The 20,592-nt window shown below is 44.8% G+C and overlaps 1 protein-coding gene across 2 annotated transcripts in view; it reads right to left on the bottom strand.

The window, feature by feature from the left end:
* LOC144598302 (dihydropyrimidine dehydrogenase [NADP(+)]-like) overlaps positions 1 to 20,592 on the bottom strand; it is a 658,512-nt gene that overhangs the window by 179,689 nt on the left and 458,231 nt on the right. For both annotated transcript variants that reach the window (XM_078408282.1, XM_078408283.1), the window contains exon 14: positions 20,158 to 20,322. In XM_078408282.1, the coding sequence (XP_078264408.1) occupies positions 20,158 to 20,322 (165 nt within the window). The remainder of the gene's footprint in view (positions 1 to 20,157; positions 20,323 to 20,592) is intronic.

Genomic DNA, 20,592 nt, shown 5'->3' on the forward strand with positions numbered 1-20,592 from the left:
GTTCATGTGAGCAACGATGTCTGGATTTTTTTTAAAAATTGGGTTTGGCAACTCCCGTGAAAGACGGAAACTTGCTTATCTAGTCTTGTTCATATATAATGCTCAGACCCACATCAATGGCATTGTCCCTGAAATGGTTTACAATGTTCAAGGGCAAATTGGGATGTCTTTAGCATCTTGAAATTGTGAAAGTAGCTAGAGAGTTGAAAGAGGCTTATTCAGAAGCAGACATTCAGAGATTAGCGTGTAGGAAGGAACAGCAAATGTTGGTTTAAACCGAAGATAGACACAAAAAGCTGGAGTAACTCAGAGGGCCGGGCAGCATCTTTGGAGAAAAGCAATAGGTGATGTTTCGAATGATTAGAAAGGGTGTCAGGGTTATGGGGAGAAGGCAGGAGAATGGGGTTAGGAGGGAGAGATAGATCGGCAGGAGTAGGCCATTCGGCCCTTCAAGCCAGCACCGCCAATCAATGTGCTCATGGCTGATCATTCTCAATCAGTACCCTGTTCCTGCCTTCTCCCCATACCCCCTGACTCCACTATCCTTAAGAGCTCTATCTAGCTCTCTCTTGAATGCATTCAGAGAATTGGCCTCCACTGCCGTCTGAGGCAGAGAATTCCACAGATTCTCGGCCTCGCTGATGGAGGAAAGGAGCCCACATCGGGAACACTGAAGTTGGAAGAGGTGTGCGTAAACACCTGTCTCACCTGGAAGGGCTGCTGTGTCCCTGAACGAAAGTGAGAGAGGAGGTGTAGGGACAGGTGTTACATCTCCTACGGTTGCTGGGGAAATAGCCTAGGGAGGTATGTGAGGGATGAGCGAACCAGGGAGTTGTGGAGGGCATGATTTCTATGGAAAGTGGAGAGGGCTGGAGATGGGAAGATGTGACCGGCGGTGAAAGTGGCCGAAATATTGGAGAATGATAATGTTGCGTGCAGAGGCTGGTGGGGTGAAAGGTGGGCATCAGGAGAACTCCATATTACTTTCTCGATAGTTTATTTAAAATTTTATCTTAGAGATACACCATGGACACAGGCCTTTCGGCCCACCTAATCCAAGCCAACCATCGATACCTGTTCACACTGGTTTTTCCATTTTCACATCCACTCCCTACACACCAGGGGCAATTTACATAGGCCAAATAACCTACAAACGCGGAAGGCTTTGGGATGTGGGAGTAAACTGGAGGAAACCCACAAGGTCACATGGAGAACGTGCACACTCCACACAGAGGAATTCTCTGCCTCAGAAGGCAGTGGAGGCCAGTTCGTTGGATGCTTTCAAGAGAGAGCTGGATAGAGCTCTTAAGGATAGCGGAGTGAGGGGGTATGGGGAGAAGGCAGGAACGGGGTACTGATTGATAGTGATCAGCCATGATCGCATTGAATGGCGGTGCTGGCTCGAAGGGCTGAATGGCCTACTCCTGCACCTATTGTCTATTGTCTATTGTCTATTGACAGCATCCAAGGTCTGGGTCGAACCGGGTTCTCTGGTGCAGTGAGGCAGCGCCTCTACCAGATGTGCCACTGTGCTGCCCAAGATCACAGGATCAAGGAGGACAGAGTTCTCCTTGAACATTGCAGAAATGCAATGCACTACTTCTATAGCCAATATACTCTGACTAAAATTGTTCAACATATCAAAAGGTGTAACTTGCATACACAGAACTCCTTTATAAATATTAATGTCTTTGTATGCTCCAGTTCTAATGACAGTGCAAATTGCAGCAATAATCTAGAAAGGCTATGATTATCGAACAGCACACTGGGCATACATTCTGATGGTCTTCTTATTTAACCCTCCCTGTGGAAACAAACAGCAGTTTAAACACAGTTACACATTAAAGGATCAAAGGGCAGGCTTCAAAAAGCCCAAACGAACATGCATTTTCCTGCGTTAAAAGATAAGAAAATGCATTTAAAGTTCATATGCGATGCATGTTCACATGTGTTTGAACTAGACAAAGAGAACAAAGAACTGAATGCAATTTCAAATGGTACTGTTGAACGCCATTTTATTTTTTTGCAAAGCTGATATGTCAAACCTAGTAAAACAAAAACAAGTTACTCCCACTCACTTCTCTGCCTCCCCCAAAGCCTCTCAGTAATCCCCCCCCACCCCCCTCCCCCAAGCAGAATGGAAAATACCAATATGGAGAGAGTTAACAGCTGTAAATTCTGTTAAGTCTCTGAAAAAGCATGGGAATTATCTTGTTATCAATTTAATAACAGAGGCATGAAGTAAGTGATGCCATCCACCGACACCAGTAACGTTAGGTCTCTTTGGGAATTCTCCTGTGCAGAAGCTGTCAATCTCGCCTGACATGAACATATTAAACATTAAGGACAATGTACTTCAGCCCGTAAATCTATTCTTTCTGTGCCAGCGTAATAAGTAGATTCTATCAAACGATAAAGACAATCATTGCAGAATGGCTGACAGCCATGACCTATAAGACTTCCTATTATAAGATTTTCTTTTTATGAATAATTTTGAAAAATATTAATCCATGACCTTTAATTCTGCCCGGCTTGTACTTAAAAATAGGTTGGAGATCTTTCGTGTGTGCGCTTCCAAAGATAATATAGATTAGATAGCAGAAATGCATGTGATTACTGCAAATGACCACTTTTAAATCTGCAGTTCGTGATATTTTTTTTAAAAAATTGTCTTTAACCACACCAAGATTCTTGATTAGATCAAATTTAATAAATTGAAGGGAAGCCGGGAGTGCAGCAAACATTAACCAATCGGTAAAGGTGTCAGAGTTAGTAGTCTAATTAGATTTGTTAAGTCAAAGATCCTCATTGTCTCATTTTGCCTCCACATCAACATCGAATATCAGCCATGTAATTTTATTCAAACATTACATTAAGCTACTTGGGAAATAAGTCATGTCATCATCGACGTCTGTGCTCAGAAGCATTCGGGGATTTTATACTGGAAGGCATAAGCTAACAAACTTTTATTTGCATTAACACCTATCAGTTATATTGACCTATATAAGACACACTTGCACATGTGCTGTCAGCATATAGTCAAGCAGAATAATTCTATAATCATAGACAGACGCAAAATGCTGGAGTAACTCAGCAGGACAGACAGCATCTCTGGAGAGAAGCTATGGGTGAAGTTTTGGGTCGAGATCCTTCTTCAGAGCCGAGTTTTGTATCTATCGTCGGTGTAAACCAGCATCTGCAATTCGTCCCACGCAATTCTATAACCATTGCATGTTAGATGTGAGAGGAAAACAATGAACTACATTACAAAAGAAACAGTGTTTTTATTAATCGAGTACTTCACACAGTTTTCTGCTAAACAAAAGTGTGTCTTCCATGCACTGGCAAAAAAGGAACAGACCAATATAATCACTCCTGTGGTGAAAATACATTGAGATTTTTAAGTAGCGGAGTTGAAAACAATTAAGCAAGTGATCATGCATAACATTGCATAGCAGGAAACAAGTGAAAATTCAAATCATCTTTATTGTTAAAAAGCAGGTAGCTATATTTTATTGATATCATTACAGAAGAAGTCACATCAGGAACGATGAAGGGAAAGGAATAAAACAAGTAGCTCATAAGGAAAATTAATGAAACCATACACGTGTAGAGACTAAAGCTGCCGCTGAAAATACACTCCTGGGACAAAACAGAAGACTGAATGTCATGTTTTTTGTTTTATGTATTTAAACCAGACTGCTACAGAAAGTGGCTAATTGGAATGTCTGTCTGAAAATCAGGAACTTCAATAATTCTTTTTCCATGAACATTACATCTGATGATTACGATTCTAAACATTTTCAACCAGAAGGGAAAGAAAATTAACATTTGCATTTGTTTTTGCTTTTGGACTTTGGACGTCCTTTCATGCTCTCAGGAGTGGGCAAAGCATTCCTCAATTTAATTTGCAATCGGATTCAAAGGTTACAAAGTCCCTTCGGTCTTTGTAACCATAACTATTTAGCGCCTTTAGTAAAATCAATCAAATATACTCACTCAATATGGCAGAAATCACCCTTCACTAAAAGGGCTGTGACAGGTATCAAGTGACTTACATGTCTGAACTTGATGTACACTGCCAACCTTTTGGATGAAAATAACTACCAGGCTGAATTATACTGGGTGGTGCTCAAAAGGGAGATGACCAAGGGGGGTGGTATGGGGAGAAGGCAGGAACGGGGTACTGATTGTGAATGATCAACCATGAATGGCAGTGCTGGCTCGAAGGGCCGAATGGCCTACTCCTGCACCTATTGTCTATTGTCCATAATGATTTTTTTTAAGATTATGAAAAGACAAGAAATGTTGATCTCCTGGCAAAGGGAAACAAAAGAGTCATGAATACAAGAAGGAATTCAGAAGGAAATTCAAGAATACCTGGACAATAGCAACAGTATGGCAATTACTACTGTAACATACATGAATCAAGGGGAAGCCAGATAAATCTAGGGAATTAAAAAATGGGACGGTAATGTTGATAGTTCATAAGTTCACAGGTTCAAGGAGCAGAATTAGGCCGACCGGCCCAACAGCTCTACTCCGCCATTCAATCATGGCAGATCTATTTTTCCCTCTCAACCCCATTCTCCTGCCTTCTCCCCATAACCCCTGACACCCTTTCTAATCATCAGAGGAAGAGGCGAGATCTAGTGGGGGATAAATAGCTGGGCACAATAGGCTTGCCTGCAGTCCATGTATCTCTGCATAAAATAACATGGCATCATTTCATTTCTTGCATTTGGTGATGATATGAAACTCACAAAATGCTCACCGACTATCACTGGGCCAATGGGTACCAGGTCACGCTCAAACACCTCAAAATAATTTGAGTTGAAGACACTCTTACTGCAGGAAAACAGAAAGCATTCCCAGGACTACATTATTTTTGAATCAGCAATAATCTTTTCCAGGCACATACAGCCAGCAGTTTTTTATTTCTTGGTAAATTTGACATAGAGTCATACAGTGTGGAAACAAGCCCTTGAGTACAACATGCACAGACTGACCAACATGTCCCATCTACACCACTAGGGTTGCCAACTGTCCCGTATTAGCCGGGACATCCCGTATTTTGGGCTAAATTGGTTTGACCCGTACGGGGCCGCCCTTGTCCCGTATTAGGCCCGGACGACACTGTATGCCCGGACACCGTAGGCCCGGACACTGTAACCCGGGGGCTGCAGCAGTCCTGGACAGTGTAGGGAGACACACAATGCTGGAGTAACTCAGCGGGTCATGCAGCATCTCGGGAGAGAAGGAATGGGTGACGTTTTGGGTCGAGACCCTGAAGAGTCGAGTCTGAAGAAGGGTCTCAACCCAAAACATCACCCATTCCTTCTCTCCCGAGATGCTGCATAACCCGCTGAGTTACACCAGCATTGTGTGTCTACCTTCGATTTTAACCAGCATCTGCAGATTTTTTCCTACATCGGACAGTGTAGGCCCGGGCGCCGCCGGACGGAGGTTACATAGCAACCCGCCTCCCGGCCTGGGCGGCCACCATTGGTGGAGTGGGAGCACGTGGCCGCTGGCTGGGTGAGGTCACGTGGGGCGATGACGTCATCTTGTCCCATATTTGGGAGTGAGGAAGTTGACAACCTTATACACTAGTCCCACCTGCCTGCCTTTGGCCTATATCCCTTTAAACTTGTCCAATCCATGTAGCTGTCCAAACATCTCTTAAACGTTGCAATAGTCCCTGCGGCAGCTCGTTCCAAACACCCACCGCCCTTTGTGTGAAAAAGTTACCCCTGTCCTTGCTGGTGTTCCAAGGGATATTCTTTACCGACGCAGCAGAAAGGTTAAGTGCTCTGCCCCTTCCAGTGAAAGTGTGAAGCATCAAACTAATAACCAGAGGGATGAACGTACAATCCAGAGACCTGAAGTTCAGACGTGGAATTTATATTCAGTTAATGATCTGGAATTCAAGAAAAGATCGGTTCGCCTTTGGCAATACTGACCGAGAGACCACCTGATTGTTGTAAATTAAAGGCATGGGAGACTGCGGATGCTGGAATCTGGAGCAAAACTAAAACTGCTGGAGGATATCAGAAAGTCAAGTAGCATCTGTGTAGGGGGGAATGGGATTATCAATATTTCAGGTCAAAACTCTGCACCAGGACAGGACATGGAGAGGAAAGTTAGCCAGGAGAGGGAGGGGGAGGGGAGGATGAGACAGGGGCCAGTAGATGGTAGGTGGATGAGGAGGGATGAAGACAGATGAAACCTGGTGGAGGAGGGGAGGGGTTTAGTTTAGGTTTGTTTATTGTTGTCACGTGTACCGAGCGAGGTACAGTGAAAAGCTTTATTTGCGCGCTATCCAGTTTGAGAAAAGACCACACTTGAATGCAATCGAGCCGTCCACAGCGCACAGAATCCAAAAAGGATACAACAAAGATAGGCACAATATGCTGGAGTAACACAGCGAGTCAGGCAACATCTCTGGCGAAAAGGAATAGGTGACATTTCGGGTCGAGATCCTTCTTCAGACTGAGAGTCGGGGGAGAGGGAAACTAGAGGAATGAAAAGGAACAAAGAACAAAAGAACGAAAGATATGAAAAGAACAAATCAAGGCCAGCAAGGATGATCAAGTAAAGGTGGAGTCCACAATGGGCTGGAACCTGATAAGTAAAGAAGGTAAAGGTACAACTGGTTCACTAGACTGGAGCGACTAGGCTTGTATACACTGGAATTTAGAAGGATGAGAGGGGATCTTATCGAAACGTATAAGATTATTAAGGCGTTGGACACATTAGAGGCAGGAAACATGTTCCCGATGTTGGGGGATTCCAGAACCAGGGGCCACAGTTTAAGAATAAGGGGTAGGCCATTTAGAACAGAGATGAGGAAAAACTTTTTCAGTCAGAGAGTTGTGAATCTGTGGAATTCTCTGCCTCAGAGGGCAGTGGAGGCCAATTCTCTGAATACATTCAAGAGAGAGCTAGATAGAGCTCTTAAGGATAGTGGAGTCAGGGGGTATGGGGAGAAAGCAGGAACGGGGTACTGATTGAGAATGATCAGCCATGATCACATTGAATGGCGGTGCTGGCTCGAAGGGCCGAATGGCCTACTCCTGCACCTATTGTCTATTGTCTATTGTCTAATGTGCAAGGGAGGGACACAAGATGCTGCAGGGGTCTTGGAATCTTGTGGATAGAAACAAAAAGAGCTGGAGGAATTCATCGGGTCAGGTAGCATCTGTGGCAGGAAATAGACAGAAGCCATTTCAGGTCAGGACTCTTCTCCAGACAGAAGAAGGAGCCCAACCCAAAATGTTGTCTGTCCATTTGCTGGCACAGATGCAGCCTGAGCCACTAGGTTCCTCCAGTACTTTGTTTTGTTGTTTTTGCCCAGGTAAGAAAATTAACTTTTATTGCCTAATCTGGCCAATAAATGAATCCAGACAAACTGAAAGTGATGGATTTTTAGTCATTTTCTAAAATGGCTTGGCATGGGGCAGGTTTTGTGCTGGGACAGTGGTGCGGGTCTGGAACTTATTGCCAGGGGTGATGGTGGAGGCAGATATGATAGTGGCATTTAAGAAGCCTTTAGATGGACACATGGAGTGGAGGGATATGGATCATGTGTGCACAGATGAAATCAGTTTGAAGAAGGGTCTCGACCAGAAATGTCGCCGATTCTTTTTCTGCAGAGATACTGCCTGACCCGCTGAGTTACTCCAGCAGGTTGTGTCTACCTTCGGTATAAACCAGCATCTGCAGTTCCTTTATGTACATAAGATCAGTTTAACTTGGCATAATGTTCAGCACAAAGATTGTGGACGGAAGGGCCTGTTCCTGTGCTGTGCTATTCTATGGTCTACACACACCAAATCAATGAGAACTTCTTTACTGCATGCCCCCTCACTCATTGTCCTGGCTGTGATTCTCTTTGGATTTTGGCTCCCTGTAAGGTCTCGGAAGGTGTTGTCTAATTGAGAGCATCTTTGCTCTTTCCTCGACCGGTGCTTTTCTTGCACTGTGTCCCCCCTCAACTCAATTAGACTTTAGACACACAGCACAGAAACAGGCCGTCCAGCCTACCAGGTTCATGCCGACTAGCGATCACCCCGCACACTAAAGGGCCTGTCCCACTTAGGCGATTTTAAGGCGACTGATCGTGAGGAGTCTTCCAACAATCGTAGTGGATCTCGGCGCGTCGCTGAGAAATTATCCGGAGTAAAATTTCCCGGCGACAGCTGGCTTGTCGGCAGGTATCGTTGCTTATTGCGGGCGCTGTCGCATGCTGTCCCCAGGTTTGCTAGTTTCTCTTAGATGCATTTAGAAGCACGTAATATTAAAATAAGTAAAGTCATTTCAAGATTCGACCCGAAACGTCACCCATTCCTTCTCTCCCGAGATGCTGCCTGACCTGCTGAGTTACTCCAGCATTTTGTAAATAAATCGATTTGTATCAGCATCTGCAGTTATTTTCTTATACCATAAAATACTTGTGTTTAACCAATTTATTTACCGCCAGGACATTTGACAGGTAGATTGGAGGCGACAGTTTGACGGTCAGGTAAGCTTGAGAATTTTCGCGATGTTTATGGCCATCAGCGACTACATTTAAAGTAGGCTCCCAACCTAGATATGCAACCCAGAAACCAGATATGCATCTCCCGTACATTTTCAAAGAATGCCCACACCCTTTTCACAAAAATCCATTTAACCACTTTTAAAATTAAATTTCTTAATACTGCCATTAGTAAACTGGAAGTCAATCCAGTTTATGCCTTGTTACCGTGAAGCTTGGTTTTTAAGTACCCCATAACAAGATGTTATGGTTCAAAACTCTCAAGTACTTACCGACTTGTCAGTGATTTCAGCGAAAATCAGGACGCCGGAGAAGCATTGACAGCGTGGGAATTTCGCGATGTTTCCGAAGACGGTGTAATCTCGACCTGACTCGGCATTGTCGTGGTCATTGTCGACGGATAAATAAAAAAAATGGCGATCTGCTACAACTTTGACAGTCGCCTAAAAAAAATCGCCTAAGTGGTACAGGCCCTTTATTCTACTCTACTCACCAGGGACAATTTACAAATTTTACCGAAGCCAATTAACCTACAAACCTGCACGTCTTTGGAATGTGGGAGGAAACCAGAACTCCCGGAGAAAACCCATATGGTCACAGGGAGAAGTTACAAATTCTGTACGGACAACACCCTTGGTCAGGATCGAAGTGCGGACTCTGGCGTTGCGAGGCAGCAGCAGCCAGGCTGCCAGTCTGAGGAAGGGCCTCAACCCGAAACGTTACCTATTCCTTTTCTCCAGAGATGCTGTCTGACCCGCTGAGTTACTCCAGCTCTTTGCGTCTATCTTCAGTTTAAACCAGCATCTGCAGTTCCTTCCCTACACATTCTTCCAGCTCTGACACTGCGCCGTTCTTGCAGTCACACTGTTCTCTGGCAATGCCTGCCATGACTGGGAGGAACGGGTACATTGCAGAGGCCCCTGAATCCAGCGCCAAGTGTTTCAGCCCTTACCACACCAACCACTGTCCCCCCCCGTAGCACATTTAAAAAAACTAATCAAAGCACCAAGCGTGCACAGATTTGCAGCAAGGGTGAGCTGAATTTAATTAGCCGTGAATATGAAGGTAATGGGCATTCCCTTCAAATAATGCCGACTATGGTAAGTGTGTTCAGCTGTTTAGAATTGAGAGAGGATATTAGTTGGCTCAGTGAATTGTACAATGGCAGGACTAGCATAGACACGGAGGGCTTTCACGTTGACATGTACCCCATACAATGTTGTATGTTGATGGGATTAATATTACACACATAATAGCCTCCATAAGGCCATACAAGGGCTCAATTCAACGTGTGTTATGAGCATTGAGATTGTATTGGTATGCCATTTTAGACCAAGATGCCGTACCCAAAGCATACAAAAGGGACTCTTGCTAAAAATAATTTGGGTGACAAAGTGGCATAGCTGGTAGAACTGCTGACTCAGAGTGTCAGAGAACTGGGTTCGATCCTGACCTTGGGTACTGTCTGTGTGGAGTTTGCATATTCTCCCTGTGACTATATTTATTTCCTCTGGTTTCCTCCCAAATCCCAAAGACTTGCGGGTTTGAGGGTTAATTAGTTCTGTAAATTGCCCCTAGCGTATAGGAAGTGGATGTGAAAGTGGGATAATGTAAAACTGGTATGAATGGGGGAGCATAGACTCGGTGGGCCAAAGGGCCTATTTCCTTTGCTGTGTTATTCAAGCGAACAATGTCTTATTGTCACACTACCAAGTCAATGCAAGTTTTCAGCCCTTGGCTGAAGCAGCTTCTAAGAGCATGAATTGGCAAGTACACATCTGATGCAGTTTCCAGACACATGGTACCTGCATGGTACCTGCTCACAGAGGAAAAAGAAACAGTGTTCAGTGTTTAGTTTAGTTAGTTTAGAGATACAGCGCGGAAACAGGCCCCTTGGCCCATCGAGTTCTTGCCGACCAGCGATCCCCATCACACTAGCACGTATGACACGCTAGAGATAATTTACAATTTTTCCCAAATCCTATTAATGTACAAACCTGCACATATTAGGAGTGTGGGAGGAAACCGGAACATCTGGGGAACACCCACACGGTCACGGGGAGAACATACAAACTCCGTACAGACAGCTCCCTTAGACAGGATCGAACCCAGGGCTTTGGCGCTATGAGGCAGCAACTCTAATCTGCACCATCGTGCCATGCCGTGAGAGAAAAACACTTATTGGCTCAAGGGGAGTGAAGGAACAACTTATTTCTGCCATTCCTTGTATTTAATTTTCAGCCTAAGAATAATGAAGGACTTGACATGAAATCAAATGGTTAAAAAAAAACCCACACGTCAAGTCAAGTCAAGTCAATTTTATTTGTATAGCACATTTAAAAACAACCCACGTTGACCAAAGTGCTGCACATCTGATTAGGAAAAAAAAAAAGAAACATACAGTGGCAGGCGTTTCTATTCATCCTCAGCCTCTATTGTCTTTCAGGTTTGGAAAGTGTTGTAATGGTGCTGGTGGGTGGGGAGGGGAGGGGACGGGGGAAAGGGAAAGGGGATGGGGGTTGCAAAAGTGCTTTCACTGTTTTTTCATCCACCTCCATTAAAACCCCATGATTTACCAATGATGACTTGATTTATCAATGGTCAACATGTATGGTTTGATGGGTAATACTGTGTGATCCATACAGTAAATCATGTATGGATGATTTACTCGGAATAGAACACAAAATGTTTTTCACTGCATTTCGGTAAATGTGGCAATAATAAACCAACAACAGGATTAATACCAAAATCTATTTTAATAGTTACAACAACTTGAAGACGTGTTTTGGTTTCGGCCTCGTAGTGATCTAAAAATGATGTCACTCAATCTTCCTTTGGTCATTAATAGATACATTGCAGAAAAATCCTCAATTCAACAGACTTCCAATAAGATACTTAAATAAACTGTGGTCATCAGCAGATTGGGGTTACAGCTTCAAAACAATGGGCAAAATATACCAGCATGAGGCAAGAAAACTTTCTTAGTGTACAGTGGTTCCATTTTGCAAATGGATAGAAACAGCTTCAAGCATCAAGCTCTGTACGGGCACAAAGGAAAACTAATCGGGCTACATGGACAGCGTTGTAGAATGGGATAGACAGTCTAATCCACAGGATTGTATTGGCCCATCACTTCAAATGCACACAGTACAACAGTAGCTTTTATAAACGAGTGGCGTGAAATTGTTCAACGCTGCTCACCTGTACCCAGGTGTGGAAAGCACCTATGGACAAATAGACCCAAAGATATGCTGTGTATTTCTGTATGTTTAAAATAGATGTAGCTACGTGGCAAACCTGAATCTGCTTCAAATGGCTACAAGGTTGGTTTGACACTGTTAATTCACTTGATGCTGGACTAATCAAAGGCATTTGCAATGCCTCAGCACCAGACCTGTTGTAAAATGTCTGTTTGCCTGGGCAGTCTGCAAGACTTTACAGAGAGATAGCTTTTTCATTGATTGATCACCAGCTTTTGTAAGTATTCAGGAATACAGAGCTTTATTTGTCATTCGGTACCAAGGTACCGAACGAAATTACATAGCAGTCACACAAAAAAAAAGAACACAAGACACATGACCCCAACACAAACGTCCATCACAGTGACTCCAAACACCCCTTCACTGTGATGGAGGCAACAAAACTTCCACTCTCTTCCCCACGCCCACGGACAGACAGCTCGTCCCCGACCGGCCCGCACAGTCCCCGCAAGGGGATGGGAGTCCCCGCGGCCGAGCCGCACCGGGCGCTGAAACGTCCCGCGGCCGAGCCGGGCGATTGAAGGCCCCGCTGATATGCTCTGTTGTCTGGGGACAGCAAATGATATAATTCAAACTGGATGTATCGGTCCTGTCCTGCTCCAGAAAGCAAGAGACCTCAAACTGTGGTGAAAGCCTAAGTATCTAAATGAAGGACTAAGACCAGGACCAGTCAGAGGTGTTTGACGACACTGGGCATGTTCTCGCTGGAGTTTAGAAGGATGAGGGGGGACCTCTTGGTTCTTGGTTCTTGGTCCTCCAAAATATTCCAAATGGAATTTAAACTGGAGGTGGCGGAGTATGGACTTAAGCAAGAAGGGCTTCTTGGAGAAGACCTGCCTTAAATTTAGTTACGTCTGGTTGAGTAACTATAGTAGGGTGAAGACTATTCCATGCTTTAATTGTGCGAGGGAAGAATTAATTGCTATACACATCTGTCATGATAGCTGGTATCTCAAATTGAATCGAATGCCCTCGTCTACTCCTGATAGGTTTGGGTTTGGTGTAGATGTGGTCATCTATGTCGAGCTGACCATTTAACATTTCATAAAAATAGGTCAAATGGTGGGCTTTACATCTGTCTTGGAGAGTTTTCTACCCCAATGAATTTAGAAGTTCGGTAACACTCACTTCTCTCTCATAGGTGCTTGTAACAAAACGAGCTGCCTGTCTTTGGACACGTTCGATGGAAGAAATGTTTTTATTTGTGTATAGATCCCATGCTGCAACTGCGTAGTCCAAATGTGGTCTAACAAGGGTGAAGTATAACCTCTCCTTGATAGAAGTTGAACAATGATAAAAGTTGCCTCTCAGAAAATTTAGGACACCTGTTGCTTTCACCGTTGCATGATGAGTCTGACCATTCCAACGTAGATCGTTCTGTAGTTTGATGCCAAGATACTTGGCCTGTTTGGATTCTTCAATGGTGGCACCAAGGATATTATATGATGCTTCGCCTGGTTTCCTCCTCCTGGTGACACGCATGGTTTCACATTTGGAAGGATTGAACTGCATCCCCCATTGTTGTGACCACTCAACCATAGTATCGAGATCTTTTTGGAACTTATTGAAACCTCATTGAAACTTACCGAATAGTGAAAGGCCTGGATAGAGTGGATGTGGAGAGGATGTTTCCACTAGTGGGAGAGTCTAGGACCAGAGGTCATAGCTTCAGAATATAAGGCCGTTATTTTAGGAAGGAATTTCTTTAGTCAGAGGGTGGTAAATCTGTGGAATTCTTTGCCACAGAAGGCTGTGGAGGCCAAGTCAGTGGATATATTTAAGGCAGAGATAGATAATAATAATAATAATAATAATAATGCATTACATTTATATAGCGCTTTTCAAACACTCAAAGACGCTTTACAGGGATTACTAGAACATAGAGAAGAAAATAAATAGATAAATAAGTAAACGAACAGAAAAAGGAGACAGAAGGTGAGGTGACGGTCAGTGGTTGAAGGCAGTGCTGAACAGGTGAGACTTCAGTGATGTTTTGAATGTGGTGAGTGAGGAGGAGTCTCTGACGGTTTGGGGTAGTGAGTTCCAGAGGGTGGGAGCAGCGATGGAGAAAGCCCTGTCCTCCCAGGATCTGAGTTTGGTCCGGATGGGGGGGGACAGGAGGTTGGCAGCAGCAGAGTGGAGGGTGGAGGTGGGAGTGTATCTGTGGAGGAGGTCAGTCAGGTAGGATGGGGCCAGGTTATGGAGGGCTTTGTAGGTCATGAGGAGGATTTTGTACTGGATTCTCTGGGGGATGGGGAGCCAGTGGAGCTTGTAAAGGACGGGGGTGATATGGTCACGGATCGGGGAGTGGGTGAGTAGACGGGCAGCGGAGTTTTGAATGTATTGAAGTTTACTGATGATTTTTGAGGGTGAGCCATAGAGGAGGCTGTTGCAGTAGTCCAGACGGGAGGTGATGAAGGCATGGATGAGGGTTTCTGCAGCTGTGGAGGAGAGGGATGGACGGAGACGGACGATGTTTTTGAGGTGGAAGAAGGCTGTCTTGGTGATGTGTTTGATGTGTTTGTCGAAGGAGAGGGTTTGATCAAAGATGATTCCAAGATTCCGGATGTGAGGGGAGGTGGATACTGGGAGACCATCAATATTGAGGATGAAGTTTTGGGTGGATTTGGTGAGCGTTTTTGGGCCAATGATGATGATTTCGGATTTGTTGCAGTTGAGTTTGAGGAAATTTGATTGAAGCCAAGATTTTATTTCAGTGATGCAGTTTGTCAGTGTAGAGTGTGTGGTGGTGGAGATTGACTTGGTGGAGATGAGGAGCTGGATATCATCGGCGAAGCAGATAGATTCTTGATTAGTACAGGTGTCACGGGTTATGGGGAAAAGGCAGGAGAATGGGGTTAGGAGGGAGAGATAGATCAGCCATGATTGAATGTAGACTCGATGGGCCGAGTGGCCTAATTCTGCTCCTATCACATATGAACATGGCCAGGATAAATCTGAGAATGTTTAACCTACTGATTATCATCTGTTGCCACAAACCTACATTATAGTGAAGAAGTAGGAAATATATTCAAGTTGTCCACATGTAGTGGTGGGGTGAGGGGCAGTATTGTAATTCCTTACTGTCCTGTCTTGAAGACTCTGTGGTCCATTTCAGCCCTCTGGACAGTGGAAGAGCTCAGTACAAGTACCATAGCCAGATATTTTGGGCTAAATCTATTCTGAGTTGGTCATGGCATGGAAGAATAGAAAATAGTCCCGATACAGTTACGCCACTTGGGAGACCTCCTCCACAGTCATATAACACCAGGGCAGCAAAAAGGTTTATACCATGACATCTTTGACAAACTCTGTCTTTGTAAAGGCTGTAACTTGGCTTACGAGTCTCCGACCATGTTACAAATGTTGCTCCAGTCATTTGCAAGAATGAGGCGGCTTGGGGTGGCACAGCGGTAGAGTTGCTGCCTTTACAGCGCCAGAGTCCCAGGTTCGATCCTGACTGTACAGAGTTTGCACGCTCTCCCTATGACCGTGTGGGTGTTTTCCGGGTGCTCCAGTTTCCTCCCACACTCCAAAGACCTACAGGTTTGTAGGTTAATTGACTTCGTAAAAACTGTAAATTATCCCTGATGCTGGTCAATAGACAATAGGTGCAGGAGTAGGCCATTCAGCCCTTCGAGCCAGCACCGCCATTCAATGCGATCATGGCTGATCACTCTCAATCAGTACCCCGTTCCTGCCTTCTCCCCATACCCCCTCACTCCGCTATCCTTAAGAGCTCTATCCAGCTCTCTCTTGAAAGCATCCAACGAACTGGCCTCCACTGCCTTCTGAGGCAGAGAATTCCACACCTTCACCACTCTCTGACTGAAAAAGTTCTTCCTCATCTCCGTTCTAAATGGCCTACCCCTTATTCTTAAACTGTGGCCCCTTGTTCTGGACTCCCCCAACATTGGGAACATGTTTCCTGCCTCTAATTTGTCCAATCCCCTAATTATCTTATATGTTTCAATAAGATCCCCCCTCATCCTTCTAAATTCCAGTGTATACAAGCCCAATCGCTCCAGCCTTTCAACATACGACAGTCCCGCCATTCCGGGAATTAACCTAGTGAACCTACGCTGCACGCCCTCCATAGCAAGAATATCCTTCCTCAAATTTGGAGACCAAAACTGCACACAGTACTCCAGGTGCGGTCTCACCAGGGCCCGGTACAACTGTAGAAGGACCTCTTTGCTCCTATACTCAACTCCTCTTGTTTTACGAAGGCCAACATTCCATTGGCTTTCTTCACTGCCTGCTGTACCTGCATGCCTCCTTTCATTGACTGATGCACTATCTCATCCAAGGACACATAGTGCTGGAGTAACTCAGCGGGCCAGGCAGCATCTCTGGGAAACATGGATAGGTGACATTTCGGGTTGGGACCCTTCTTCAGGACTTTGAATTCTGAGTTACTCCAGCAATGTGTGTCCCTGAAGAAGTGTCCTGACTCGAAACGTCAACTACCCAAGTTCTCTAGAGATGCTGCCTGACCCACTGAGGTTACTCTAGCACTTTGTGGTTTTTGTAAACCAGCATCTGCGGTTCCTTATTTCTACAAAAGTCTCATCCAACTGTGGTCTATTCGACCCTTCCCCTCCGTTATTCGCACCAAGAGGAGAACATTTCTGAAAGCAGCAGTAAAGAAGTTGTTGGATACACAAGAGACTGCGGATCCTGGAATCTTGAGCATAACACAAAATGCTGGAGTAACTGAGCAGGTCAAGCAACAAGTCTGGATGCAGCCTTACCCGCAGATTCCCTCCAGCACTTAGCATTTTTAGTGTAGAGCTGCTGATTTCTATTCAGACTTGGTTCCAAAAGAACAATGCTAAGCCATGTCAAAAATGTTATTTTAGCAAGCACCTTGGATCTTGTTCATAAATTTTAGTAAAGAGATAACACACACACACACACACGCACGCACACACACACACACACACACACACAAGCTGGAATGAGTACAGAGAAGATCTAGGAGGATGTTGCCAGGACTAGAGGGTTTGAGCTATTAGGAAAGGTTGAGCAGGCTGGGACTCTATTCCTTGGTGCGCAGGAGAATGAGGGGCGATCTTATAGAGGTGTGTAAAATCACGAGAGAAATTGATCAGGTAGATGCACAGAGTCTCTTACCCAGAGAAGGTGAATCGAGAACTAGAGGACAGAGGTTTAAGGTGAAGGGGAAAGGATTTAATAGGAATGTGAGGGGTAATGTTTTCACACAAAGGTATATGGAACGAGCTGCCAGAGGATGTTGTTGAGGCAGGGACTATCCCAATGTTTAAGAAACAGTTCGACAGGTACATGGTTTGGAGGGATATGGGCCCAAACATGGTCAGGTGGGACTATTGTAGCTGGGACATGTTGGTCGGTGTGGGCAAGTTGGACCAAAACATCTGTCTCCACGCTGTATCACTCTATGCCTCCATTTCCTACACATTGAAAGAATATCTTCTGGAGAAGCAGAACAAACTTGAAAAAAGTAATATAAAATAAATGCTGGGAATACAAACTCACCCTGGCACTTTTAGTGCAAAACACCAGTGCCAGTTTCATCCTGGGCCACCAAGGGGTTTTGCAAGTGGTGCAATTTCATTACATTTAATATGGTTATGAATTATACTAATTGCTTTATGAAATGACGTAATTGAATTGAGGGGCGGCACGATGGCACAGCGGTAGAGTTACTGCCTTGCAGCGCCAGAGAGCCGGGCTTACTCCTGACTACGGGTGCTGCATGCATAGAGTTTGTATGTTCTCCCCGTCACCGTGTGGGTTTTTCCCGGGTGCTCTGTTTTCCTTCCACACCATAAAGATGTACAGGTTTTTTGCAGGCTAATTGGCTCTCCTTTCCAGCTTTTTGTCCTCTACTCCAGTCTGAAGAAGGACTCCAACCTATAATGTCATCTGTCCACTTCCCTGCACCAATGCTGCCTGACCCATTGAGTTCCTCATCTTTTTGTTTTTTCCTTAAGGAAAAAAAGGTACAGAGACACAATACAGTGGCACAGCAGTGGAGTTGCTGCCTTACAGCGCCAGAGTCCCGGGTTCCATCCTGACTACGAGTGCTGTCTGTATGGAGTTTGTACATTCTCCCTGTGATCTCGTGAGTTTTCTCCAGGTGCTCCGGTTTCCTCCCACATTCCAAAGACGTGCAGGTTTGGAGATTAATATCTTCTGTGAAATTGTCCCTATTGTGTAGGATAGTACTAGTATGGGTGATCGTTGGTCAGCCAGGACTCAGTCGGCCAAAGGGCCTGTTTCCATGCTGTATCTCCAAAGTAACCCAATGGAGAAAAATCTATGGTCTCTCCCATGAAGCCCTGAAAGAAGTTTTAGAAAAGAATTGTGTTCAAGCCTACTTATTTCACAAAATGCAGGAGTAACTCAGCAGGTCAGGCAGCATCTCAGGAGAGAAAGAATGGGAGACGTTTCGGGTCGAGACCCTTCTTCCGACTGATGTCAGGGGGGAGGGACAAAGGAAGGATATAGGTGGAGACAGGAAGATAAATTGGGAAGGGGGAGGGGAAGAGAGGGACAGAGGAACTATCTAAAGTTGGAGAAGTCAATGTTCATACCGCTGGGCTGCAAGCTGCCCAAGCGAAATATGGGGTTTCACAAAGTGCTGGAGTAAAAGCCTACAATTGACCAGGTCTTCTTCATATCACGAAAGGCCAGGTTGTTTGTTTGAGACCTATGTAGTGCACTGTTAGATGCTTCGTGGCATCCATAAAGTCCTGCAAGGGCTGGATTCTCAGATTTCATTTAGTCATCAATTTTTTATTGGACAGTGCATAAAAAGCTAAGGATCTACAGGTGTGGATACTTGGGTCTTGTGTTTTTCCATATCATTTCAATCAATGGTTCTGCTTCAAAGCAGCATCTCTTGCCTGCTGGGCAGAATATGCAGAAGCAGTTCAACTAGAACTGTAACCAGCAGAGACTGGCAGTCGTACATCCTGAGAGGTTTGTACTTGAATTACCCATGTGAAAGTGGAGGTGGTGCAGCTGGTAGAGCTGCTGCCTCACAGCTCCCTCGACCCGGGTTTAATCCCGCGTGTCGATGTGAAGTCCGTACGTTCTTCCTGTGACCACATGCATGCTCTCGGTTCATCACACATCCCAAGGACGTGCAGGTTAGTAGGTTATTCGGACATGTTCGGCAGCACGGTGGCGCAGCGGTAGTTGCTGCCTTACAGCGAATGCAGCGCCGGAGACTCAGGTTCGATCCTGACTACGGGCGCCGTCTGTACGAAGTTTGTACGTTCTCCCCGTGACCTGCGTGGGTTTTCTCCGAGATCTTCGGTTTCCTCCCACACTCCAAAGACGTACAGGTTTGTAGGTTAATTGACTGGGTAAATGTAAAATTTGTCCCTAGTGTGTGTAGGATAGTGTTAGTGTGCGGGGATCGCTGGGCGGCACGGACTCGGTGGGCCGAAGGGCCTGTTTCTGCGCTGTATTTTGAAATCTAAATCTAAACATTGTAAGTTGCCCCTAAGTGTGTAGATCATTAGCAAGATTGGAGGAAGCTAGTGGCAAAAGAGAAGAATAAATTGGGTTTGGTTATGATTAGCGTAAAAATGAGCATTTGATAGTTGGCACAGACTCAGCGGGCCTAAGTTTCCTTGCTTTTCTCTCTATGACACAAATTAAAAGTCGTGAACTGTTTGATAATTAGTCTTTCATCCTGACCAACCAAATATATCTATCAGGAAGTAAAACATTTTAAAGGTTCCATTCTCTCGGGAAGGCGGTAGCAAAATTCTGAGCAGTAAATTGTATTCATTATTTTATTAAATAACATGGCAGCATTCCGAAAACCCAGAAACAATCAACATGTTCCTCACTCCCGATTGGATGTTCCATTCACAGAAAGCAACAGGAGAATTGAAGCTTGGCAGATTATGGCATTTAGATGCAAAGAATTTTAAGAATATTTCTACTTTGAAACCTGACTGGATAGCAGGCAACGAGAGTTGTGAATTTGTGGAATTCTCTGCCCACAGAAGGCAGTGGAGGCCAATTCACTGGATGAATTTAAAAGAGAGTTCGATAGAGCTCTTAGGGCTAGCGGAATCAAGCAGTATGGGGAGAAGGCAGGCACGGGTTATTGATTGTGGATGATCAGCCATGATCACAATGAATGGCGGTGCTGGCTTGAAGGGCCAAATGGCCTACTCCTGCACCTATTTTCTATGTTTCCATGTTTCTACGAAAGCTTTTCACTGTACCTCGGTACATGTGACAATAAACCAACTAAGCCAAACAAGATGGACTATTTGTATCCAAACAGAACATCAATTCATGTACAGGGATCAATAGACATGGTAAATTCAAACTGGTTTCAGTACTCACGTTATTTGGAAAGTCAGCTTTTAATTCAGTGATGCTTTTGCACCAATATGCACAGGTCTTCTCACTGATGAGTTCGATGTTAAGGAAAGAACTTTGTCCAGGTCCATAGACTGGGCCGGAGGTCATTCCACGTATAATTCTTGGAGAAACATTGGTCACACAATCCTGTTAAATATAAAAGCACAAATCAGTAAGGAACCCACGGCAAAACTAAGATTTCCCATTAAAATTTTGGGTCATTCAATGTCTCTTAATTTCTCCCATAGCATGAGCATTTGCTTAAATTAAAGCATGCTTCATCCCCTCTTGTTCTTGGAAGGTGGTTGACCTGAGACAGTACGTCTGGTGCTCTCTCCAGATGCTGCCTGGCCTGGCCTGCCAAGTATCGCCAGCACCTTTTCTGTTTAATCTCAGCTTCTCGGCATCTGCACAGAG

This window comes from Rhinoraja longicauda, chromosome 11 (assembly GCF_053455715.1).
Source record: "Rhinoraja longicauda isolate Sanriku21f chromosome 11, sRhiLon1.1, whole genome shotgun sequence".
NCBI lineage: Eukaryota > Metazoa > Chordata > Chondrichthyes > Rajiformes > Arhynchobatidae > Rhinoraja > Rhinoraja longicauda.